Source organism: Alligator sinensis, unplaced genomic scaffold (genome assembly GCF_000455745.1).
Source record: "Alligator sinensis unplaced genomic scaffold, ASM45574v1 scaffold35_1, whole genome shotgun sequence".
NCBI lineage: Eukaryota > Metazoa > Chordata > Crocodylia > Alligatoridae > Alligator > Alligator sinensis.
The window spans coordinates 1,244,872-1,271,545 of NW_005842340.1; the positions used below are offsets into that span (position 1 = coordinate 1,244,872).

The following is a 26,674-nucleotide window of genomic DNA, read 5'->3' on the forward strand; positions in this document are numbered from 1 at the left end:
GCCAGGACGGACAGGGACAGGGAGGCAGTCCCCGCATAGCCGGTTATGCCCTCGGTCCATGGGGGCTTGGAGAAACTGGAAGTGCCATCTTATAAGCCAGCATGCCGGTTAATTGAGCACACCAGTTTGTAAGATGCCGGATAACAGAACTTTTATTGTATTTGCATTTAAAGAGCATTACAGACAGACAGACACACACACAGACAGATGGAATAAGCCCTTTATATATAGTATTATACAAAATATTGAATTAATAGTAGTAATATAATCATAGCTCTTCTTCTTGAAGTTATTTGTGCCTTCTGGGTCCTGGGACATTATTGTTCCCACAGGTCATATTTTCAAATTTTGCTGGGCAAACACAAGGCCTAGAAACTCACTTTTCTTTCCAAGACAGTGGGGTGTCTTACAGAGCTAGAAACCCTGCAAAGGAACAGATGAAAGGGGTGAGTGGCAAGATTCTGCAGCTGCAGCAACAGGTTGCGGGGTTCAAATGCTAAAGCCAAGATTTTTTAGATGTTTGGTGTTTGAGATCTGACATTATGTGGCACTCAAGCATTTTCACAGCACTTTCTTATAGAGAAATGGCACCAAACTGAACATAAGGCTTTGTGAGCTCTGACAAGAGGCCCTAAGGCTTGTTTCCTGCGCTATATCTCCACCGTGAACCACCACCTTTTAAAAGTGTTCATGAAGAACCTGCTCTGAAGCCAATGCAAAGTTTTCCCATTAAGATCAGTGGCTTCTAGATTAGGCCTGTGTTTTGTAAGCCTCAGTTTTGAGGCTCCCAGCTTGAACTGTCCTTGCAGAGGTGATGAGCACCCTCATCTCCCAGCAACTTACTACTGTAAAGGGAGCAGTATTGCCTATTGTCTAGAGCACCAAACTTGGACTTGATCTGGGAGGGAATTACTTGATTCTAGTCCTGGTTCAGCCACTGGCCTGCTGGATGACCTTGGATGAGTCACTTCCATGTGCTATGCCTCAGTTTTCTCATCTTTAAAATGGGATAAAGACAATGAACACCTGTATAAGGAGTCATGTGATTTACTAATGAAAAGTGCTACGTAGGAGCATGGTGTTATCAAATGGCAAACATCCAAACAACAAAATCATTAAAGACATGTCATGGAAAATATCGATGATGAAGAATTAAGTGCTGTATCTGTTGAAGCATTCTCTTTCGAGCTTGTGTCTGTGCATTTTTGAACTGTGGTCACAGAGCACAGCGCTAACAGTCAATTTGTCAACTGAAACCATACAATTTATAACAATCTTACATAAAGGAAGGTCAGGAAACATCTTGAGATGATAGTAAGGGAAAGAAAGGAAAGGTCCAAGAGGAAGAAATGAGCAGGAAAGTAAAGAAGAGCAGTTATTCACAGATGCACAAAAGTTTACGGCTGGAAGGGACCTCATGAGATCATCGGATCCAGCCCCCCCGCTCTGGGCAGAAAAGACTGCTGGGGTCAAATAATCCCAGCAAAAACAGGGCGCTGCTTTTACGTCTGCATTTAGTACATGTTGCCCCATTGATTATTGGTTTATAAAGTTTTGGTAATGCTTTTATCTACAGGCTCTGAGCTGCTAAACAATTTTGGATTTTGCCCTGAGGAACCGTACTAAATGTGTATGTGGATAGACAAAGATATACTTTATGGTGTTAGAAGGCATTGTGTTAAATCAAACTAACGTGACATTCGCTTAGTTTTTCAGATGATGTCCTAGGTCACTTGAAATGTCTGGGTTTCTCATTTCATTTCAAAATAAGTAGGGTTTTTTCATATTGTATTATCTATTGTAGGGATCTCCAACTTCAGTGTGGCCAAAGTCCACATGCTGCAAAAGTGTCCTCCCTAAAAATGCCCCTCACTGCACAGCCACCAGGACCCACAGACCAATTGTTTTAACAGTTCCCAGGCTGTGTGCTGGCTCCTTATAGGCCCAGTGCAGCCTGTGGGCCACCAGTTGAACAGCCATGATCTATCGTATATATGTTTGGAGTGACTTTTATGAATACAGGAAGTTTATCTAGAAAATTACCTTTATTATAACTCTAGCTCATGGGTGGACAAAATACAGCCTGTGGGCTGGATCTGACCTGCGAAGGGATTTTCATCCAGCTTCCAGAAGGTCCCTCAGCCCTGCCCAGTGGGCATCCTGAGCTGTGGCACATGCAGCCCATCCTGCTGCCCCCAGGGCTGCAGCAGGCATGCAGCAGGGCTAGGGCAGTGTGGTGGCTGGACTCATTTCCTGGCAGCCCCGGAAGCGGCAGTTCCTTCCAGCTGCTGCCTTGCACCTACCTCTGTGGGTGCTGGACAGAGTGGGTGGGCAGGGTCTCTATGGAGGCCTGCCTGGGACCCATGTGGACAGAGCATGCATGACTGGATGGAGGGGATGGTGCTGCAGATGCACAGGGAGCATCATCCAGGAGTGGACAGGTGGACGGGGCCAGGACTGGAGCCAGCATCGGGATCGTGGGGCAGTGACAGCATGGGACCACTGCCTGGGCCAGAGCCACAATCCACTGCCTGCACGTCCCTGTGACAGGCGCTGGCTCCGTGGCAGGGGCATGCAGGGAGCAGATTGTGGATGTGCCCCGGGCCCTGGCCCACACTGTCATTGTCCCATTAACCTGATCCCAGACCTGCCCCAGCCTTGCCTGCCCATCCTGCTCCTGGACACCTCTCCCCACCTGTTTGCAGCCCCATCCTCTCTGCCCGGTTGAGCACGTCCTGCCTATGTTGGTCCTGGGCCAGTCTCCATGGAGACCCTGGGATCATTGGGCAGTGACAGTGTAGGGCCAGGGCGGGGGCAGAGCCACGATCCATTCCACACATGCTCCTGCCTGCATTGCAAGGTGGGGTAGCAAATCACAGCTCTGCCCTGGGCCCCAGCCCAGTGCTATCATAGCCCTGTGATCCTGATCCCAGCCCCGCCTGTCCCACTCCCAGATGCTGATCTCTGCCCACCCGCAACCCCATCCCATCTGCCCAGGCAAGTGTGGGGCAGAGCCATTTAGGGAGTTTTGGTGAGCTGTTGCAGGGGGTGGGGATGACAACTCAGCCCATGACAGCTCACCAAAACTCCCTAAGTGGCGCTCCAGCCCAAATAATAATCCATCCCTACTCTAGATCTTTGCTCACCCAGAGTACAAGTGTATCGTTCATGGGCTCAAACCCACTTTGGTAGCTGAAAAAGCAATTTTCTTCACTACAAAAAGCTGGTTTCTGTATCATGGAATAGTTCTGTGTTGGTTTCTTTCCTGATTTTGTCCTTCCTTATCTCACTGAGAGCCAAGGGAGCTGTGGGCAAACACATTCATTGGCAACTTATGAATACGTGCAATGATATTTCCGGACCCTTGGAATTCTGGCTTTTCATGGCAGGTCCATATGAAGCCTTGGAATTTCCTCCACAGGTTCAGAACATTTGAGGCCACTCAATGAAATATACTGTGTCTGGCATATCCAATAAGATAAATCATTTTAGTGTTGCTAATGAATTTTCTAGTCTGCTAGAGATAATGACGTGTTTAACAGGATTTGCCTGGAATAATATAGGAAGGTAACAGCACTGCAAGATGTCATAGCTGTAGATTCCATTCCCTTGCCCCCATAGTGAATACTTAATATCAGTTAATTAATACAGAAGGATTTTTAATTGAATATTCAGGCACTAAAGAGCTCGGGTCTCCACTTGCCCAGGTAAGTGCCCTTTCCACTACATTATAGAGTCATACTTGTGTTCTCTCCCTCTTGCTAGTCCAATTAATCTTTTATTCCATGTGAAGTGGAACAGCTTTAACTGGCAAGACTTGAGTACAACCCTGGTTTTTCAGATTATGTCCTAGGGTCACTTCAAATGTCTGGGTTTCTCATTTCATTTAAAAATAATTAGGGTTTTTTCATATTGTATCACTCAGAATACCCTGTAGCCTGGTACCTCAAGCAGTCACTTGAGAGATGGGATGTGGAGGCCAGAGTCTTCTTAGGGAGTGGGTGGTATAGCACAAGCGTCTTTTACAGCATTGATGACTGCTCCAACTAGGAGATTACTTGATAATGTGGGGAGGCAGGTGTTTTCCTTTTCCAGGCACAGTTTGTCAGAAGGGGTCCGGGTTTGGGAGTTGTGATTATAGAGATAGATGCTTTGCTGTAGACCAAAGGAACAGGCTTACGTCCCTGACAGGGACTGTGAGTTTGGCCCTCTCCTCAGCATGTCCTACAGGTTTGCTTGAGGGATCCCCTGCTCAGCCCAGTGGAAAGCAGTGTTTCAGGAGATCTGAAGTGCCTAATGTAAGTCTGTAGGTTCCTCGGGGAACCTTGGAGTGAAGCCCTGCCATGCTGGGCATTGCCACACTGAAGTCTTTCTGTGTCTCTTGGCTTTGGGCATGAATATTATGTGAGCTGCAGGCAGCTGAGTCAGTGAGCCTCTGAAGGCATGTACAGAAGTTACTTTTTTCACCATTTAAAGTGCTTTATTGCCGTGACTTAACAGAAGTTCACAGCTTTACAGCACTCACTGTACAGCACTTTAAATTAATCCTTGTTAAATGAGGTATTAAATTTGAAGTGCTTTGTGTTACAGCACTTTAGCAACCTAACAGCACTTTAAATAATTTCTGTATGCTGGTCTAGAGGCCACTGTGGCTCAGTGCCTTTCATAGATGGATCAAGGCTGGGGCTTCCAGCTGGGGGCAGGGGCAGGGTGTTTGCCCAGCCTAAATGTCATCCAAGGAGCCTCAAAGATGTCCTATTGCCAGAAGAGCCTCTGGTTCCCAGTAGCTCCTCCTCAGACCATCCTACCCTGAAGCACTTTCACCCCAGCCTCTCCTATCCCCAGGGGGAACTCCTGCTACCACAGCAGCCCAAGTCAGTGCCAACAACTGCAGCAGCCCCCAGCCAGCTCTATTCCAGGTCGCCATGTCAACCCCCATACTTCCTTTTCCCCCAGACATTATTAAACATCCATCCATCCACCTGTTAACTTTTCCCAGCCTAAGCTTTGTGCAAATTTACATGCAACCTGCATAACCACCTGGGGGAAGTGAAGGTAGCAATCAGCTTTCAGTGATAGTTCTGTGCAAAGTATTCACCAGTATACAAAGCAGGCCAGTGCACAATTTGCTGTAAATAGCATGCAGAGTGCAGAACAACACCCAATGTCTCTGATTGTTAGGCTGTGACCCTTATACCAGGTGTCAGTTGTTCACCTACCTAGAGCCTCTTAAAGCAGTGTTGCTCAACCCATGGGGCACGGTCACAAGAATATATGAAAGGATTGTGGACAAATTTTAAAAATCAATCAACAATTTTTAAAAATGGATTCTCCTTTAAAGGAGAAAAATGTGGAAAATTGTAGCTTTTCCCCTGCAGGCTGGCAGAGTTGCAGCCTACAAGCTGGTTGGGGCCTCCCATGCCCCACACACACTTCCCTGCCCCACACACCCAACCCCTTGCCCCATACACTGGACGGCTGGGGGGCAGTGGGTCAGGAGTGAAGGGCACTGGGTCGGGACTAGCCATCGATGTTTACAAATGGGTCTGAGTACAAAAAAGGTTGAGATCCACTGTCTTAAAGTTAACAAAGACTGTTGGCTCAGGCCCCCATTTGCAAGACTTTGGCTTTTGTAACTGTCAGCACTACCCTCTCACAAGCACTGTGTGTGTATAAAATAGAGAAAATATAAAGGAGAAAAAGAACTCAGTATTCATGTAGAAACGCCATATATTTATCTAAATATATTTATCTTAATAAATCAACCATGCGTTTATCTACAGAGCAAGAAAAATGTCTGCTGCTGTTGAATCTCAACAAGTAGGTCTTTGCTTCAATTTTTCTGAGGCCAAACATGAACGCTCAGTAGGCAGAACATCTCTCCTAAATTGCTTCCTCCCTCTGCAGCTGCCTCCTGACTGTTCCTTATTGCCATTTAATATTGTCCCAGTGCCCGGGAGCAAGGGATGCATTCAGACAGGCTTAGTTCTATGCCAGGGGAACTGCTTTGTCCAGACCTGAATGTCCATGCTGCCTCTTTCCAAGGTGTTGCTGTTCATGTTTTTTGCCTCTGCCCAGCTCTCTCTATCTATGCCTCCCAAAACTTTAGCAGTTTTAGCTCTGTGGGTCCTGGGTAAAAATGGGAAGCCCACCTCACCAGTTCTCACTCACCTCTCTTGCTGCCTTCTACAGCTTCACCAGTGCCATAAGCCTAGGTGCCATCTCCACACCTTCTCTCACACCATCCCTTCTCATCAGAAAACCAGACCAAGGCCTTCACAGTCTTAACCCAACCTGTTTGGGGGTAAAGCCATGTTGCTATCACAGTTCATTCAGCCTCCTCTTTAGTGTACTCTGGCCTATTACACCAACTCTTTACTACCTTGCATAGTGTCTTATGCAGATGTGTGTGTTGGGGGTGTCTCCTTTGAGGAGCGGGCTTGAGCCCTCAAGGTTGCATTCAAATGCTTTCTTTCCCAAATGATGAGGGGCAACAGGGGCCAGATTTGCAAGTGAGATCTTCACACCTGCCTGTATGACAAGACACAGAGGTTATTTTTTAATTTGTACAAGAGGACTTTGGCTATTTGTCAAGTTAGACTTGTCAGACAAACCTGCTGTTTGTACCAGGAGATTTTACCCTTGTAAATTTGAATTCTGGGGTAAAGGCATGGACCCCACATGAGCAAATACTAGATTTTTTCAGTTTCTACTACGTGTTGCTTTGGCACAGGTACAAGGTTAACAGGTCCCCATTGCAGCAATCAAAAGCAGCAACACTAGAGAAAACTTTGAACCATTTGCTGGTAGTTCATGTGCTGTGATAGAGAAATGGCTGCTATGGGATTGCGATATAAGCTAAAAAAGGCACTAAAATCTCTACCTCCAGGAAATGCTTTCCATAATCTGATTTCCAATGGAGTTACTTTAACTTTTAAGAAAACTAGCAGGATGACATAAAAATACTAGGAAAAAAAGAATAAAACTAGAATAAAAAGAATAACACTAGAAAAAAAGAATAAAGACACCAGTTTTACTTTTTGTGGGAAAAGATGGGTTTTCCATGATCATAAAAAGCCTTTTTAAAAATACTGAAAAGACTTTGATCAATTCATTGTGGTATCTGCAATGACCAAGGCAGGCAAGATCATAGGAAAGTAGGGCTGGAAGAAATGTCACAAGGTCATCTAATCCAGCCCCCTGCTCAAAGTAGCATCATCTCTGACTAAACCATCTTGGCAAAGTGTCTTTCCAACTTGTTCTTGAAAATTTCCAGTGATGGATATTGCACAACTTCTCTAGGAAGCTTGTTTCAATGCTTGACCACTTTTATAGTTAGAAAGTTCCTCCCAATCTCCAACATAAATTTCCTCTGCTGTAGCTTGAGGCCAGTGGTCCTAGTCCTGTCCCTTTTGGCCACAAAGAAGAGTCCATCGTCATCATTTCTATAATCCCATTTCAGGTATTTGAAGACTGATATCAAATCCCCCCTCATTTTTCTTTTCTCCATACTAAATAACCCTATTTCTTTCAGCCTTTCCTCATGTCTTACTTCCCAAGCCCTAAATCATTTTTTTTCAGTCTGCACTGAACTCTTTCAAGTACCTCCACATCCTTTTTGAAGTCTTGATCCCAAAAATGGACACAATATTCCAAGTTAGGCCTCAGCAGTGCTGAAAAAGAGCAGAAGAAATCACTTCCCTTGATTTACAAGTGACACTCCTGTTAATACAACCCAGTATGCTGTTGGCCTATTGTGCAACAAGAGAACACTGTTGCCTCATATTTAACAGATGGTCTACTGTATCTCCCAGGTCCTTCTCTGTAGCACTACAGCCTAGCCAGTCATTTCCCAGTCTGTATTTGTGCATACAATTCGCACGTGCAGGACTTTGAAATTTTCCTTATTGAATTTTATCTGGTTGATTGCAGACCATTTCTCTTGTCTATCCAGGTCATTCTGGATCCTAGTCTTTCCCTCCAGAGTGTCTTCAATTCCACCCAATTTGGTGTCATCCACACATTTTCTAAGTGTGCACTCAGTCCCATCAACCAAACCATTAATTAAGACATTGAACCATACCAGAACTAGGACAGGCCCCTGAGGAACTCCACTTGATACCTCCTCTCAAGTAGACATTGAGCTATATATGGCTACTTGTTGAGCATGATGATACAACCTGTGTTGTATCCACCTTATGGTACTTTCATCTACTTTGTATATTCTTTGTTTGTTAATGAGAATGCCATGGAAGACAGTGTCAAAAGCTTTACTAAAGTCAAAGTACATCACATTTACCACTCTCTCCCATACACAGAGCCTGTCACCTTATTATAGAAAGAAATCTGGTTGGTCAGACATGACTTGCTCTTGGTGAATCCATGCTGGCTGTTCCTAAGTACCTTGTTCTCCTCTAGATTCGTCACAATAGATTTCTTGAGGATCTGCTTCATAATCTTTCCTGGTACTGATATCATCTATATCACAGATATGTGAGGTGATATCAGAATGACTGATCTGTAACTCTTCAAATCCTCCTCCTTCTCTTTCTTAAAAATGGGCATCATATTTGCATCTAGGTTCTTTAAGAAATTCCTAACCTGTTCTGCCAGTACTCCAGGCTGTTTGTCTCCTTCCCTATCATTTTTGCCAATGTCACTCATCATCTGGTAGCTGTCCTCATTTGCTGAAGATGAAGCAAAAAAAGATATTAAATATTTCAGCCTTCTTTGCATCATCTGGAAATATATTGCCTTCTGCATTCCATAAGGGGCCTATGGTTTCTTTGGTCTTCCTCTTCCTCTTGATGTACTTGTAGAGTCCCTTTTTATTGCTTTTGGTGTCCCTTGACAGTTGCGTCTCAAATTGTGCCTTGGACTAGTTTTCTCTCTGCACACTCATGTGCTGTCTAGTTAGGCTGGCCTCCTGTTGCACTTCCCATTTTTCCATTGTATCAGGATAACTTGCACTTATACCCTTAAAAGGGCCTCTTCAAAGCACAAAGCCAGCAATTCTTTTCTCTTCAAACTTACCTCTCAAAGAATCCTGCCCACCAGGTCCCTGATTTTGCTAAAGTTTACTTTTCTGAAGTCCAGTGCTTTTACTGTACTGCTCATATTCCTTCTTCCCCCGGGATCTGTCTTCTACCTTTACATTCTCAGCCCATCTTTTGCACCAGCATTCAACACTACGGGTTTGAACCAGAAAGAGCTATAGCACAATCTTACTCTCTTGCTTGCCTTAGGCTTATCACAAAGCCCTAATGGGTTTGGGTTTGAGGTTGGGTTTGGTTTGTGGGTGTGGGTTTGGGGTTTGATGGGGGAGGGATGATAAAGGGGATGTAAGTGTGGGAATGTAAATGTTTGTGAAATGTTCTGTCAAGAGGTTGAGCTATATAACCAAATAACTGTTTATATAGATGTGACTATATTTTTAATTGTAAAAAATCACAAATACTGGAGGAGCACACACACATGCCACGGCTCTTCCCAGTTTGGCTGTACAGGAGGCAAGCAGGGCAATTTTCCCTGGTGACAGCAGCACCTAGTTTGGAACCACAGGTAAGTTGAGCACTATGGCGGTTCTTGACTGGGGGTGTTGCCACACACAGAAGAGTTGTGGATGGGAGATGTGACTCTGAAAAGAACCAGTGTTTTAGGCTGTCTGCAGTCTCAGGCAGGTATAGGACCATCAGCAATGCTGGGATCGAAGGTTTCTTTGAAGCCATCAGTCCTAGGAAAAGCAAAAAGTGAAAAAGTGATGTGCCGGCAGTGTTTCCAGAAAGGAGCACCCACCCCACATGCTAAATTAGGAGGATCTTTCACCCCACCCCACCCATGCAGATTCTGCATCCCATTAACAATAGCAGCCCCACAGTTTACCCACATCACATAGCTGTTGCTACTGCTGCTGCTTACACAAATGAGGTTGGGGAGTCCTGTATTTGCATATAAGGAAAACTCATTAAATACATTATTTATCATTAAACTGCTGCCAAAAGCAGCATGTGCCCAGTAATGGAAGCCAACTCAGCTGATTAAATGCATCCCACATTGAGCATGACTGTAAAACACATGGCCCATATTGAGCAAACACACTGATGGGAACTTTTTTTTTTTGAGTGGCATCCTAGGTGCAAGCCCTAGGCCTGGAAGCCTTAGAGTTCAGATGCCCCCTAGTCTTCCTTGCTCCTAAACAAAAGGCCAAGGAGCAGCTAGGGGAAGAGCAGGTCCCCATTGCCATAAAAGTGATGGAAATCTTTTTTTTTTTAATTACAAATTTTATTATAAATACACTTACCACTTTATACTTATAAAGTTTCACATATTGAGCATCCTTGTTCTACCAAGACTTCTGTAACAGACTGCCAATGAGGGGTCACCAGCTTGGCTTGAGATACTTACCCTGGGCTAGAAACAGTGCTGGTGAACTCTGAGAGACCCAAGGGTGGAGCAGGGAAGCCTGCCCTGTGGAAAAGGAGAAGCCCATCCAAAGAAGGGGTTTTCAATCCCCTCATTCGCCTGGAAGGGGGATGGTGGGGGTTGGGGGCCAGCCACCCTGAGCCCTGGTTGGCCGGTTTGGAAGCCAGGGTGGGACTGCCGGAGGGGATAAAAGCAACAGCCGAACTGGCATGGGAGCTGCTGACAGTGACTCTGGGAAACGATGCAGGAGGCCTAAGAAGAGCTGGGGTGAGCTGACCCAGCGGAGGGAGCAGGAGAAGAAGGCAGCAGCAGTTGGCTGTGCCTCCAGCCCTGCCGCAGAGAGGGAGCCGCGGCCAGGGCTTGGGGCAGGGAGCCAAGGCCCCATCGCAGTGTGCTGGATGTACCAGGTGTCCCAGACGCTAGGGGGGGCAGTCGGCCCCCCACTCCACTGTGAAGAAGAAGCAGTGGCCAGGAGTGCAGGCAGCATCCTTATTCGAAGGTAGGGAGCTGGGCCAGTGAGTTGAGGAAACCCCTTACCTTCCCTGGGGAAGCAGGACAGCAGCAGGCAAGACATTGGGATCCTGAGGAGCAGCAGAGTGTCAGGACGAGGGTTCCTGGGAGCTCAGGGTGCAGGCCAGCACTCAGAGCGGGATTGGCGAGCTGCGAGGCATGCGGGGTGTCTGGCCAGTCATCTGGAGCAGGGGTTTAGAGCAACGACCCCTGGGAACTGCCTGTATTGCTGACCCCCTGCCACTGACTGCCTCAGAGGGGACTCAGTCCTGTCCCTTATTCTGCAGCTGATTGTCATCGGATGGAGTCCCTGATCTTTGTGCTTGGGTCATGCTGATTGCTGCAGGACACTACTTTGTTGCTTGTCTTTTTGGTTGCCACAGAGGGTCACCCTTCAGCCTCTTTGGGGGGTTGGGGTTTGATGCAATTTGATTGCTGCAGACCAGAAGAGCTTAACCTGTTGCAGTCTGTCACTTATTGGGAAGCCTGTTGGAGCTGCAGGGAGTGAGCACCTTGCTTCCTTGTGGTAGCACCTCAGCAGTGGCTGAAAGCTGCCAGTTGACCTACCTGTGGTTCTTGAGTCAAGGGTTGACTAATCCATTCTGGTTTGTTTTGTGATTATGCCATTTAAGTTCACTTGTAAATAACCTTTCCTATTCTTGTTTTGTAAATAAAGTGTGAATAGTTAAATCGGTTAAGTGTTAGACCTTCTCGAGACCATGGGCTTCTCTGTAGGGAGCAGGGGCAGGCTGGAAAGTAAATTGGTGCTGACTGGAAGCCCTGCCCCACTCTCACCGCACCCTCCCTGATATTGGGCGGGGTGGCAACTATTGGGCCGCCACCTGGGTTACACTTCATATCACAAAACAACTACATATGAAAAACATACAACTACATGTGTTAAACCCTTAAACAACATACATCAACCTCCCACAAAAAATATTTTACAGAACTATAATTCTTCATACAGGACCCCATGAATATCAATTAATCTCCCTCTAAAAAAACTCCTATTGCCTCAGTAACCATCTGAAACTCTCTGACCCTTCCACAAGTTCTCTCTGCTGGTTCAGTGAAACAAGTGTGTCTGGTCCTTTTTCTTCCACTTCTTCTCTGCCTCCTCTACTCTGATCTCTTCCTTGTCCCGACTGATGTAGTATTTCAGTGCATGCAGCCCCAGCTTCAGGAACTCTCTTTCAGTGAAAGCCAAGCCCTTAAAAACTCAGAGGTTTCTTACTTTTCATATACTGCTTTTTAAAACCTGCTAACAGAGCCCTTAATGTTGTTTCCTTAGGCCCCTTTGGTACGAACCTGTACAATACTATCTCTTGTGTTAAGGGCTGGATTATTTTTATGATGCTCAAAAAATGATGTACCCTTTCCCCCACAACTGTTGCATATGTGCTTTCCCAAAACATGTCTCACTGTTTCTTCATCCTCACAACTCTCCCTTGGACACTTTGCTGTTCTCACCAAGCACCATCTATGTTGTACCTCCCTCACCAGCAAGATATTTCATATAACCATCCCTGCTAGATCAGCATGCTCCCCTTTTTGGCATTTGTCAGCCACCTCCCTCCACATCTTTTTCACTTGTCCTTCTGTAAGGTCCCCTACCAATACTATCCTGTCTTTCTGTCTGTCTGTCTCTCTCAACTTTTGTCAGCCTCTTGTGATCTTTCAGGATCTCCTGGGGGATTTGGGCTGCCCAGGCATGGGAACACAAATGGAGAATTTGGGTCCGTGCCTGGGTAACAAATCATGGGAGAGTGGATGTTGGTGTTTTACAAATGTGTTTGTTACTTAGAGGAATGGGGACGGATCCTTATCGGACTCTGGAATATTTGGAGATGATGGTGACCCCTTCGCATCCAGGGTGAAGTATTACAGGGTTATACACCCTATGGTGTGTCACCTATGGTGTATCACACAGGGCTATATGCCCTACAGTGCATCACGCAGGGCTATTTCTCCTTGGTTTTGTGACTGGAACTTTTACCAAATAAATATCAATTCCAGCCTTAACAGTTGTTGCCTTTCCCATACATGCCCAGACCTTCTCACTCCTAAGACTTTAAGGGCCATTGATCCCCACAGGGAAATGACTCAACTTACTCTTTCAAGAAGATCTGGGTTCATCAGATTAATATGATTTGGAAGCTGTCCCTACACTTTTATGCCTGTGATTCTGATCCAGGGTTACACCCCACCCCCACCCCCTGCATTGCACTTCTTGTATGGTCCTTCTCTGAAGCAGGTTCATAGGCCATGACACAAATTTAATACTGGCATAGCTGGTGCAACTCCTTTCAACAACATGTCGGGCTTAATTCACGCTAAGGGAGGGGAGCCTTGCCACTGGGCACCATGACTGTTCCGCTTGAGTATTCAAAGGAGTCGTCAGTGAAAATGCCATGATGCTGCCCCTCAGCTGCTGAGGGTAATTTTTATTCAGGTTAAGGCCTCAGCTAACACTCTGAACCCCATACAACCCATCTACAGGGGATCTACAGAATCAGTGTGGGTCCTACCTAGTGTCTTGGAGAGCACAAGCTGTTCCCTGGATCTGTTCTTTCCATGTGCCCCATAGAGGAACCTCTGCTCCCCCCCTCATCTGGGTCTTCTGTACTATTCTGGGCTTGGCTATAGTCCCAGTGACATAACATTCTTTAGAGGCTCATGAGACAGCAGTAGTCCTTAAATGAGAAGGGGAAAAACCCCTTTTATTAGTCAGGACTGTCTGCATATATACATGTATAGGTGGGGCTTCTTTTTGGTGTTGTGGGGCAGAGTGCACCCTTCGGCACCCTGTGATGAACAAAAGACCTAGCTCAGTCTATCTGTCACCCCTAGCCAGGAAAAAGTGGAGAAGGGGTTTCTTTGGAAGGGGCATCTAAGGGACAGGTTATATTGCCCCTTGCTTGAGTCCCAGAAAAAACAGTTAATGCAACAGGTAGGTGGGTCCTTTTTTTCCTCACTGGTTTTCTGGGACTCAGTGTTAAGAGTGAGATGATGCCATGTCACAAAATTAGGTGGATTAATTCAGGGGTTTTCAACCTTTGGGTCAGTGTACCCCTGGTGGATGGACACAGAGCTGGGGGCAGGGGGGTGTCACATGGCTGGATGCAGAGTGGCAGCAGCTGCCATGTGCAAGCTTCTCCTGCCCCTGCATCTGGCTGGATGTGTGGCACCTGCGCGGCAGCACGGGATCATGCGTGGCGGCAGTACTCTGTCCCTGTCCACCTGCGCATACCCCCTAGGGCCTTCTCAAGTACCCCCAATTGACAACCCCTGGATTAGATTTGCAAACTTGAACAGGAAGGAGTAAAATGGCATTTAGGCACCTAAGTCCATGGAATTACCCAGTACATAGAACCTGCTGTAGGACCCGGCTCTAAATACTTCCTTTTAGCTGAGGGAAAATATTTGTTCCACCCAGAACAAGTATCAGATACATTTTCCAGACACTACCCTTTCAACACACATTTATTAGAAAAAATCAACAGTAGCAGTCATCCACTGAGATACACATAGCAGATGGTTTCCAAGAAGATAACATTGGTAGCTGAAAAAATAAACCATGGATTTTATTTCTTTTTCTCTTCTCCCCAGTCTGCCCATGAAATGCTCAGTAGTGAATACCGAAGCATTAATTCTCAAGTTATTGATCACTGGGTACCTGCTCAGTCACCCTGCCTGGGCAGTTTGATGCCCTCCTCGTGATGCTGTCTGCACAAGGGCTCTACCTGCTCTCCCCTCAGAGGGTTTTCTCTGGAGGGTCTGGTAAGTACATACATACAGAATTCATAAGCAGGTCTGGTCCTGGGCTGCCCTTTCCCAGGCAACATGGTAGTGAGGGAGATACTTCTTCCCCTGCCTGAACCTTACTCAAGGGTTGTCACAAACCAGTGCAGGGGGCTTAGAGACAGGATACACAAAGCTCTGAGGGCCAGGTACTGCTACCTTCTTGACAATGGCTGCTTCTACACAAGATGCTGACTGCACAGTTGTTACTTGCATACGCAAGTACTAAATGACTGCACAGTAACTAGAGCTACTGCGCAGTGGCATCACTAAACAACTTTTTTTTGATGCTGACTGTGCAGTAACTCATTTCTACTGCACAGTAGGTTGTTACTACTGCACACTAGTGTTATATCACACTTTGTGCCATGCGACACTCCGCAAAGTAGTAAGAAGTTACTGTGTATTAGTAATGAACTACTGTGCAGCCTGCATCTTGTGGAGGCACAGCCAATGCGTAGTTCTTTACCCCATATGTAGACGTACTTAAAGTAACAGGCATGCCCTCTTAGGTCCTACTGAGCCTATGTGGGATTTAGGGTTGCCAACCCTTCAGGATTGGGTTGCCAACCTTCCCGGAGTCTCCAGGAATTAGATACAGTAAAAGCTCTGTTATCTGGCATTCCCCAGGAATGGGGGATGCCAGTGAATCGAATATTCCGGTTAATCAAATGTGCACCATCTGGTGTACTCCCTGGTGTCAGTGTGCTGGGGGACAGGGAGAGGGGCCCTGAACAGGCTGCTTTGCCCCACAAAGGCTGCTTCACCCCAGGCTGCGGCCAAAGAAGTGGCAAGAACTCTGCTCACAGCGGCAGCAAAACCCGGAAGTGGTACTTCTGCTTTTGCTTTTGCCGCGTCCCTCAGATGCCGGTTAATAGAGTTTTCCGGCTACTGAAGTGCCAGTTAACACAGCTTTTGCTGTATAAATATCCAGAAGACTGTTGAGAGTCACCTGGGAGATAAATGATAGGGCATTCGTAAAAATAAATATTAAATGTTAAATCGAATTTATACAGTAGTCCAGTGGATTTTTAAAATGTAATATAGTAATGTACATTTGCCTTCCTGAGTACAGTACAGTAGATCAGTCATTAATATCTTTACATCATGTGATAAAACCTCTCGGAATAGATTCAAACAGAAGTGGCAACACTAGTGGGAGAAACCGATACTAGGCTGCCAGTTTCAGTTCTCTGGAACAGAAACTGAAAGTGAAAATGTCTCAGAAAAAAGAGTACAAATAGTCTGCAGCTGGAGCTACAGTAAGCAGAAGCAATGGCTGTGGAGGAAGAGAAAGGTAAGGAGTGTGTGTGTATTTTTCTGTATTTGTTGAGTACGTATGACACCTTAAGGACGTGTGAGTACCTGTGCTGCTGAGTGTGTGCACCACCTGTGGCTCTGTTACCTTTGTGTAGGTATCTGTTCATGAATGTTCATTCTGTATATGTAATAGATTTTGAAATTTAAAAATTTGAAATTTAAGTCTCGTTCTGTTAAACATAGGACTGGTGAGAATCCAGGAAAGTTTTCTGATTCTGAAAAAAATCTTCAGATTAGACAGCAAACTAAGTCACAGAGAAAACAAATTGTTTGTTTCCCAAATTTCTTTCTGCCTGATTCCTCATGACTGGGGACCAAGGGAAAGACAGATCAAGCCTGGGCTTCCAGTAGTACGAATATAAATGAGGAGTAGTTCGAATATAAATGAGGAGCCTGACCCTGTTGTTCAATACAGTAGAGTAAATCAGCTGCAACGCCACTGGAATATCATAGGCAAAAAACTAGTTTCAGATCAGAATCAAACCCCATGTGTGAAGGCAAAAACAGAGTTAAAACAGTCACTAAATTTGGGCTCAGTGAGGAATTTCTACCTTTTGGGCATACTGGATATGAGCAGAGCCCTCTAGTATGAGGATTGTGTGGGGATCATCTGTGAAGGAAAATGAGAGCAAGAGATTTGGCATGGCAAGCTCTAGTGACTAGCAGGGATGAGGAGGGAAAGGGCAGAGGACTCTTCTAAGTTGCTGCCTCCACCAACTGACTTTCAAATCTTTCTTCAACAGGTCTCCTAGGCACCAGCCAAGGGTGAGAATGTCAGACCTACTGCCCTGTGCTGTCAGATCTGCAGGAGCTGAGAAGCTTTAAAGGAACTCTGATTATTTCTAGCCGAGATCTGTCCCTATATCTTCCTCTGTCATCCTGTTTCACTGCTACAAGCATTTCCCCAGGGTGCATAAGGGGCTATGTTGCAAGGGTTGGTGTGGGTGACTGCATAGGCCCCACACTAACCCCAGTGCTGCTGAGTGGTGCTAGCCAATGCTGTGCTCTGGAGCATGGGCTGGATGTCTCACTAGGGGGGAACTGTAGGAAGATCACACTAGTGACTTGGCTGAATTCCTCCTGGAGACCATTGGATTTCAACTCCTTCTAAATGTCCCTCTGTAGTTTGAAATGGATGCTGGGCCCGTTATTTTTTTCTGGTGAGTGAATGGAAAAGCCCAGAGAGCATTTTGGGATGAATGGAAAAGCTGCCCAGGGAACATCTTTGAATGAAAAACACAGAAAGGCAGTGATGGTGTAGTCAATGTACAGAGCCTCTGATGCATGAGATACCAAGGGGGGAAGGTTGATGGTGTTTATGTTTCAGATGGAAGATAGAGCTGAAAGACTTTCAGGAGAATTATATGCCCAGCACCTGGCCCAAGGTGACGCACCTGCTGTATGAGATCAGGTGGGGTAAAGGATCCAAGGTGTGGAGAAACTGGTGCTCAAACACACTCACCCAACATGCTGAAGTCAACTGCTTGGAAAATGCCTTTGGGAAGCTACAGTTCAATCCTCCTGTGCCCTGCCATATCACCTGGTTCCTGTCCTGGAGTCCCTGCGGCCAATGCTGTAGAAGGATCCTGCAGTTTTTGCGGGCTCACCCTCATGTAACCCTGGTGATCAAGGCAGCCCAGCTGTTCAAGCACATGGATGAACGCAACCGACAAGGTCTCCGGGACTTAGTGCAGAGTGGAGTTCATGTGCAAGTCATGGATCTACCAGGTAACTCAGCTCCTCCTTGGCTTTGTCCAGGCTGGGAGCAAAGATGCCACAACAGAATGGTGTTGCTAAGAGGTGCTAATGCTGTTGGACAGTCTGATGGGCAAATGACAAGCCTTTGACCTGGGCCAAACTGGTCAAGATGCAGTATAGGGGGAAGCCTACCTTGTTAGTACAGGTTTCCCTCGATTTATGTGGGTTCGATTTCTGCAAATTCGCTCTTATGCGATGACCCATTTTATACCTGAAATTCGTTATATGCAAGGGAAATTTGCTGTTATGCGATTGGCGTAGGCGTGCTCCCCCATCCCCCAGGCAGGTAAGTCTGTGAGTTTGTGAGGGGAGGGGAAAGGGCCGTGAGCAGAGGGGATGGATAAGGAGAGGGGAAAGGGCCGTGGGGCCGGGGCCCCACTCACCACAACCCCTGCTGCAGCTGTTCTGGAACGGCTGATGCCAGCAGCTTGCAGTCTCTGGGCTGCACCATGCCCCACAGCACCTGGTGCAGTATAGCCCAGCAGCTGCAAGAAGGCAGTCTGCCACTCCCAGGGCTGCAGTAGGGGCAGGCAGCTGCCTGCAGTGGGATGAGAGCAGGCTGGGGCCGGTGGCCGCTGCAGGCTGGGGCTGGTGGCGGCACCAGGCTCTTCCCTGGGAGTGGTGGGTGCTGCCTGCTTGCGGCCGCTGGGCTGCACTGTGCTGGGGGGTTCAGGGCATGGTGCAGCTCGGTGGCTGCAGACAGCTGGCGTCAGCTGCTCCTGGGGCTGCTGCAGCAGGGGCTGCAGTTTGTGAGGAGAAGTGGAGCAGTGGGGTGAGTGGGGAGTAGTGGGTTGAGTGGGGCTGCCACCCACCCCGAGCACCACAAAGAGCCTGGTGCTGCCCCTGCTGCAGCCCCAGGAGTGGCAGACGCTGCCCGCTTGCAGCTACTGGGCTGCACCTCTCTCCTCTCCCCACCCCTTCCCTAGCCCCAGCATCACTACTGCCCTCTTTCACTGCCACGGGAACACATCCCTATCTGTTTCATTGTAAACTGGGTTCACTGTATGTGAATTAGCTTTATGCGCCGTTCCCTGGGAATGCATCTACTGTATAAATAAAGGGAAACCTGTACTCTCAGAAGAGGAGTAAGCACCAGTCCTTAAGTCAGAGAGCTCCTCCTCCTCTTGCCCAGGCAGTTCATGTGATGCATTGCATATCATGAAGGTGACAGCATGCCACACCTCTGCACATGCCACCAACATTTCCTCAAGTGCTCCCTGCTGCCTCACAGAGGGGGCTGGGAATCAATGGATCAAGACCAGTGTCAGGAGAATCCAACTTACTACTCTCCAGTGTCAGGGTGAGGTGTGCTGGTTTGGGGGATGAAAGCACTATATGAACTCCTAGGCAGCTTCAGCCCTGCAGCAGATGTGCTCTTTGGCAGGACTGATGACAGGGATAGGGCAACACTTCCTTCTCCTGCTTTAATTTCTTCCCCCTAACATTGCCATGGGGGCCTCATGGAGAACTGGCAGCCCAGATCCCCTATTTCTTCTAGTTGGTTAGGGCAACCCCTGCTTAGCGCTCTTAATCGGTTCCCAAAAAACCGAGCATTAAGCAGAATAGCATTAAGTGAAACCAATCTTCCCAGGAGGTTTTGAAGTGCTTGGCTGAGGATTTTTATACTCCCTGCTGCCAGTTGTATAATGCTATGAGCGTTATAACAAAACTTGCTGAACGCTAAGTAGTATTGGGTATCAATGTAAAATGAGTGTTATAGCGAAACAGTGCTAAGCAAAACAGCATTAAATGGGGGTTGCCTGTACTTCACCAGGAGAGGACTAACCTCTCTCTGAAGCCACCCCGTTGTGATCTACATACTCTCTGGTCCCATTACAAAGCAGTTGAGTTCTCCCTTTTCCCACCCTCTTCCCCATGCCGAGCTGTAGTAGACAGAGCATCAATAGAGGAACATCCTCTTGCACCAGTACTAAACCAGAGGGTGGTACGGTTCTTTGTCTGACCCCCCATGTCTTCAGATCATGGCAGACCTCCCAGAATAGATGCATGGATTCTGAGCATGGTTGCAGGGTGATTTGGCTCCTAGGAAATAGACGGGGTCTTGTGGATGTTACTGGTGTTGTCAACCCTGTCACTAACTCATTACTAGCTTGGAACACAAGGACCCTTTTCACCATTGTAAAACTGGAAATTTATTGACCTCATACTAGGTTGCTGATATGTTTAATGAAGAAGTTCACAGGGCTGTTGCCAAAATTGACCGAGTGTTTGTGTATTTAGATTACAGGTACTGCTGGAGGACATTTGTCTCACATCCACATGAAGGAGAAGGTGATTTTTGGCCTTGGTTTTTCCCTCTATGGATCACTTTCTATACCCTGGAACTCCAGCATATTCTGTTGGTTAGTAGGTATTTTGGCAAAAATGTTGGGTGAAAGAATATTGCTAAAGGATTTGTAAAGGAGGTTTCCAGGATACTGGCCACACTGTTTTTAGTGCTATCAGGAGCAGGTTTCTAACCAGGGATGGGGCCTTCATTATGTAAGGGGCTGCACAAATAGAAGGAGGGTAGCGATGGTGAGGGCACTAGCTTGGGCCTGAAACACTGCCTTCTGCCCTGCTCTCTGTCCTGGAGCAAGCCAGAGCTCAAGCTGTGCCCCCAGCCTTCCTGAATGAGAGGCAGTTGCTGTAATGATTTGGCACCCCTCATGGCTGGAGACAGACATTCAAAATGCTGGAGCCTGAATTGATTCAAACTTTGCAGGTTAGTCTAACCTGCCTAGATTGAACCAATTTGCAAGTGAATAAACATTAACTGTTAACTCCAGAAATGCAGGCATGTGTCTGCAGTTGCTCAGGTCAGAAGCTGGAGGGTACTAAAGCCAGGGGGCACCCTTGGTTTCAGGGGAGCTGTGCTGGGGGGACATGGCTAGGCCCGGCAGTAACCTAAAGTGAACTGGCCAGGGAGGGTGTTTAATTCCCCACTCCCTGTCCCACAGCCCCAGACCGGGGTCCTCCTGGCATTCCCCACTCGCTGCTGCAGCGGCGGGGGTGGGGTTGCGGCCAGACACTGGCTGGCATGGCTTCCGAGGCAAAGGGGGCAAGGAGGGGGGTTATTCCCCACTCTGTCCCCAGGGGACCACAGCCAGGGTCTGCCCACCCCAACTCCTGCTGCTGCTCCTCCCTTCCTGCACAGGGTGAGCAGCAGGATAAGCCCTCTCCTGCCCCCTCTGCCAGACACCGGAGGGAGGAGGGAATAACCGCCCACCCTTCCCCCTCTGCCTCAGGGGCCATGCTGGCCAGTGTTTGACCATGCCCCTGCTGCTGCAGTGGGGAGTGCCAGGTGGACCCCAGTTCAGGTCCATGGTGCTGGGATGGGGAAGGGAGAATTAAACCCCCACCCCTGGCCAGTTTACTCCAGGCTACTGCCAGGGCTGGCCATACCCCCGCTGCTGGAGCAGTCAGCGGAAAAATGCCTGGCAGGTCCGTGCTGGTGGGACAGGGGAGGGATGGTGGGAATAAACCTCTTCCCTGCTCCCTTCCAGGGCCAGCATCTGGCCAGGCCCCCATCCCTGCCTGTCCCTGCTCTGGCTACAGAGCAGAGGGGTGGGCCCAATCCTGCACTGCTGGAGCAGGGAGTACAGTCCAGCCCAGGGCTACAGAGCATGCTGAGATGCTGGGGGATGCTGGTTTAACTTAAACCAGGAAGAGGTCTGGGACAGAAGTTGCATAACTGGGTTTGAGCTCAATCAGTTAAGTCTAATATTACATTCAACCAGGTTTATCTCAAACTGGTTTCAACCATTTTAAAACTGGTTTATGTGCACTGAACGTATGTTCTGTTACAGGTTTAAACCAGTTTCTGATCACTTAAACTGTGTAACTTCTGTCCCTAGCCCATGTGCCAGGCCCCTGCCTACCCACTTTGCTGGCCTGGGGGAATATCAAAGAGTAGTCCACAGTCTATCCTGGGCAGGACTCAGCAGAGCAGTAGGGCCTTTGACAATCTACCTCAGTATCTACCAGCTTTGGATCTGGCACATGGTATAGAAGGAATCAAAACACCACAGAAGTGCAAAGGATAAGGAGATATGTTGCATTCCCTGGGTGAGACACAGCTAGAGGAAAATGTTGCACATTATATAGGATACATCCTTTCTCAATAGCATTACAAGTAAGTTAGTGCTGTTACCATTCTGTTTACTGATGTGCTCCTGATAGCACCCAAAATGGGTTAGGCATTATGCAAATGTAAGCTGTGGTCTTTGCCCTAGAGAGTTTTAGGCCACAAAGGCAACTCAAAGAAGAAGTTTAAGGCAGGAGCAAGAAGCACAATCTAAAAAACAAAGCTCATCAACACAGTGACTGGTCATATCCTGGCAATACAATCATTGTTAATGGAACTGGGGATGACGTTTTAGGGTTTCTCTTCAGAGATGTCCTGATTTACTCCAGTATAACACCTCAGACTTCGGTGAGTCGGTAAAATTGAATAAATCCACGAAGAGCCTCAGTTTAGGCAGCCATCTTTGAAAATCTTGGCTTCGGCCACCCCATGTCCATTTAGCACAGTACTAATCCACTTGAACTGAGGGGGTTGTTTGCTTCTGTGGTGTGGGGCATAGTCCTCCTAGGATCTGCTGAGCGTATATTAACCAACTACATCTCTGTCATTGGCATGGCAGGGCACTGGCCATGCCTTCATCTCCCTTTCCTTTACTAATGGTGTGATGCTGGGTTATTCTGGTCCTTCAGTTTTTGTTCCTTGTAGTTCTGTGTGAGGGTCTGAAGTGTTGATTTGGGGGATTCCTTGGGTTTAGAATTGTCTGTAAACATGCAGATGCGGGGGACGTTATGGCCTAGGAGGCTCTGGCCAATCCAATGCTCCTATGTCAGTTGTTAAAAGAATAAGAAATGTTCAACCCAACCGTATGTAACATATTCCAGACACATGTGCAAAACATGGGGTCCTATCTCAGTGTTCCTTGGAGTCAGGGAGGAAATGTCTTCCCTGCTTCCAAGAGGCCAACCCATTTCCATAATACATAGGAAGTTCCTAACAAGTTCACGGGGCTGTGGTGTGTTAAAAGGGATCTCTTTGGGACACACACTTGGTTGCAAGAGACACTTGGAACTTTTGGAAGTGGCTAGCAGCAGTTCGCTGGGAGAGATGCTTTATTCTGAGCCTCTGAGTGTGGCTAAAGAGAAAGCATTTGGCTTTTGATCTCTCATCTTAACACCAGGTTTCTTTTTTTCTCTATAGGGTCTCCCTCCTGGGTTACAATGCCTTCCATATTATCAAATAGCAGCAGCATGCTCTCAACTACAACTTGTGAGTCACATATATGCAAATGCTTCTGCAAGAAGTCTCTGAGGTGTCCAGCCTCCATATGGCAGCTCTGAGTAACAAACCAGGCACTGACATCTATTGACAAGCTTCCCTGTACCACCAGCCAGTCACTGCTAGACCACAAGCCAGCACCTGAGGACATGGAAAAATAATTTTCATGATGTTCTGTAAAAGCAGCCAAACCACATATATTAGCATCTTCAGCCTTCAGAAAGTGACACTGCGCTGGGAGTCGCCTCACCAGCCCTACAAGTCCTTTGAATAAGGATTGGGACCAGGGATGGATCTCTTTTCTATTGTTGGCAGTGGCTTTCTACATGCTACCTTGGGGAAGCAGACAGTGGTACATATTCCACCTTGGGCCATTCCAGGTATCAACTAGTAGCAAGTTCTTTGCATCAGGAAGTTCCTAAGAAAATCATTTTTATATGCGCTGGCATTTCAGAGACTCTTTCCTACTATATGTTATGCAAGCTCATTTTTCTACCCCTGGGTTTTTAAGATTTATTGTCCACACTGGTTGAAACCTGCAAAACATTTGCAATTAAATTTTTATTGGAAAAGTGTTTCTTTAAATAAAGGATTTTTAGTTATCCATTGACCAAATATTGTAACAGAATCAAAACTTCTCACCATCAAAAGGCACCATCCCCGCCACCCTCCTGCCACCTTCCTGGGATAGCCAAGCTGTTCCCAGGCAGTCCCAGGTGGTGGGAAGGTGGCAGGGATGGTGCATAGGGTGCTGGAAGCCTGCCAAGCCTGAGCTTCCCCAAGCATGCCTGGGCTTCCAGCATCCCCTGCACCTTTGGATCCGGCAGGTGCTGCCTGTGAGCTGGAGCTGCACCTGCGCAGCTAGCACCCTACCTGGGCAGCCCCGGAGGGCACCACTGCCACAGAGGGAAGCACCGGGGCCGCCCTGCAGCTCAGGGGATACATGATCCAGTGGCAGGTCATGTGGACAGGCTCTGCTGAGGAAAAGAAAAAGTGGTGAGCATCCTGATTTTATTTTTTTTTCTTCCGGAGCCCACCTGCATCTCCCACAGCTCAGAAGTGAGTTGCTGGTGAGCCCTGAGCTGTGGGGGACCCTGGTGCTTCCCTCTGTGGCAGTGGCACCCCCTGGGCAGCACCCACCCGCTGGCACCCTGCCTGGGCAGTCCCTGGGGGTGCTGCTGCCATGGAGGAAGCACCAGGGCCCCCCACAGCTCTGGGCCTGGCAGCAACTTGCCCCCCAGCTGTGGGATAGGTGGGCAGGCTTCAGGGGGAAAAATAAAAGGATCGGGCCCCTCACCACTTATCTCTCCCACCACGGCCCCCCGCTTCGGCAGAGCCTGCCACCTGTCTGCCCAGAGCACTTTGATTGGTTTTTTCATTAAGCATTGTGATTGGCTACAAAGACAACCAATCAAAGTGTTCCAGACAGACAGAATAAGCCTATTATTATTATTATAGACTAACAAATTGTCCGTCAAGCATGACGATGGGGGGAAAGGGAGGTGGAAGGGACAGAGGCCTGCATCACCCACCCCCAGCCCTGAACTCGGGTCGGGGTCTGGCTTCCTCCATTCCCCACCTGCTGCTTTGGGCCTGGGCTCGAATATCATGTCATGTCAAGTTCCCCCCTGCTGCTTTGGGTGCAGGCCTGTGTGCCCCTCCAATCTCTTGCCTCCCAGGGCAGGGGAGGGCAGGAGCTTGCATGTGGCAGTGGCTGGCAGCAGCGGTAGTGGGTGGTGGGCGGTGGTGGCTGGGCCCAATGGTGGCAACGGGTGGCCGGGGCTGGCAGGGACGGCTGGCAGCCAGGGCTGGCAGTGGCAGCAGGCGGCCAGGGCCAGGGCCAGTGGCAGCAGCAAGCGGCCGCACGCTATCACCAGTAACCCTATATCTTCCTCTTCCTGCCCTGCTCCTTCCCTCCCTTTCTCCCCTCTTCCCTGCTGCCTCCCCCTCCCCCAGCTGTTGTTGTGGGGGGCCGCTCCAGCCCCTGGTGCCAAGGAGCGGGGGCGGGGGGAGCAAGGCCAGCCCCCCTGCTCCTGCCCTCCGGCCCCGCTGTCATGGTGGCGCTCTGCCTTGTGTCTGTCTGTTGGAGCACTCTGATTGGCTGCTGAGACAACCAATCAGTGCGAATAAAGCATTATGCACTGGCAGACAGACTAAGGCTTAGAATTATTCCAAACCAGTAAGAAACAATAGAGTGAAGTGGATTAGGTTCCTCCAGAGGAAATGGGGCTTCTAGCACTGAGCTTTTAGTGGCAATTCAAAAGGTTGCTTGTGTTTGTCTCCAGGTAACCCCACGCACCATGGAACCACCTTGTTCCTCTAGGGTTCACAATAGCAAATGGTGCAAGAATCATAGAAAATTAGGGTTGGGAGGGACCTCAGGAGGTCATCTAGTCCAATTCCCTGCTCAAAGCAGCACCATCCCCAACATTATCCCAGCCAAGCCTTTGTCTTGCTGGGTCTTAAACTCCTCCAAGGATGGAGACTCCACAACCCCTCTGGGTAACCTATTCCAGTGCTTTACTACCATCCTAGTGAGAAAGATTTTCCTAATATCTAACCTAAACTTCCCTTGCTGTAGCTTGAGACCATGCTCCTGTTTTCTTATCTGTCATCACTGAAAACAATCTAGATCCATCCTCTTTGGGACCACCCGTCAGTTAGTTGAAGGCTGCAAACTCAGTTTTCTCTTAGCCTGACTGCCCAATTAGTCAGTCCCCCACCTGTAAGGGTGTAAAAGATTGCTCCATTTTATGTGCAGGACGTTGCACTTGTCCTTGTTGAACCTCATGAGATTTCTTTTGGCCCAATCCTCCAGGGAACCCACAGCCCAACAGTTGTGTCCCACCAAGACCTCACTGCCTGACAGAAAGGGAGGGACACTCACTACAGAGCAGGCTACAGTACAGTACACTGGAATAGATGGGCAGCTCCTCTGTGTCCCAATCTAAATCAGAGAAAAAGCAATGAGCAGCCCAGCAGCACTTCACCATGAGCAGAGCCTGCTTCTAAAATTCAGTCCTCTTGGAGCCCTGGGAAGCAAGTGGGAAGCTTCTGGATCATCTCCATGTCACCCACCCTCTGAGGTAATTAGTGTGAGATGTCCAGAGCCAGGAGCGGACAGGGCAGAAAGGGTGGGGATGACCCTCATCCCTGCCAGAGTCATTGCTCTCTGCTGCAGGGGTCTCTCCACTGCATCCCAATGGGCATTGGTTCATAGATTTGTAGATTCATAGATGTTAGGGTCGGAAGGGACCTCAATAGATCATCGAGTCCGACCCCCGGCATAGGCAGGAAAGGGTGCTGCGTTTAGATGACCCCAGCTAGATGCCTATCTAACCTCCTCTTGAAGACCCCCAGGGTAGGGGAGAGCACCACCTTGTTCCAGACCTTGGCTATTCTAACTGTGAAGAAGTTCTTCCTAATGTCTAGTCTAAATCTGCTCTCTGCTAGCTTATGGCCGTTATTTCTTGTAACCCCCAGGGGCGCCTTGGTGAGTAAAGCCTCACCAATTCCCTTCTGTGCCCCCATGATGAACTTATAGGCAGCCACAAGGTC

General features: G+C 48.0%; 1 protein-coding gene across 1 annotated transcript; it reads left to right on the forward strand.

Annotated features, from left to right (window-relative positions):
- Window positions 1-16,011: 16,011 nt before the first annotated feature.
- On the forward strand, window positions 16,012-23,111 carry LOC102381995 (C->U-editing enzyme APOBEC-1-like). The gene is made up of 5 exons (XM_025210203.1): window positions 16,012-16,033; window positions 16,800-16,821; window positions 17,384-17,784; window positions 20,056-20,177; window positions 23,082-23,111. Exons 1-5 carry the CDS (start codon window positions 16,012-16,014, stop codon window positions 23,109-23,111), a joined length of 597 nt encoding a protein of 198 aa, XP_025065988.1.
- Window positions 23,112-26,674: the final 3,563 nt, after the last annotated feature.

What these genes read in the sequence shown, in the direction of transcription:
- LOC102381995 (XM_025210203.1), top strand. Translation starts at nt 16,012, where the DNA reads ATGGCTGTGGAGGAAGAGAAAG. An exon ending in CTCCTAGGCACCAGCCAAGG is followed by an intron (nt 16,822 to 17,383) that starts GTGAGAATGTCA and finishes TTTATGTTTCAG; the next exon opens with ATGGAAGATAGAGCTGAAAG. An exon ending in AACTCCAGCATATTCTGTTG is followed by an intron (nt 20,178 to 23,081) that starts GTTAGTAGGTAT and finishes ATTATCAAATAG; the next exon opens with CAGCAGCATGCTCTCAACTA.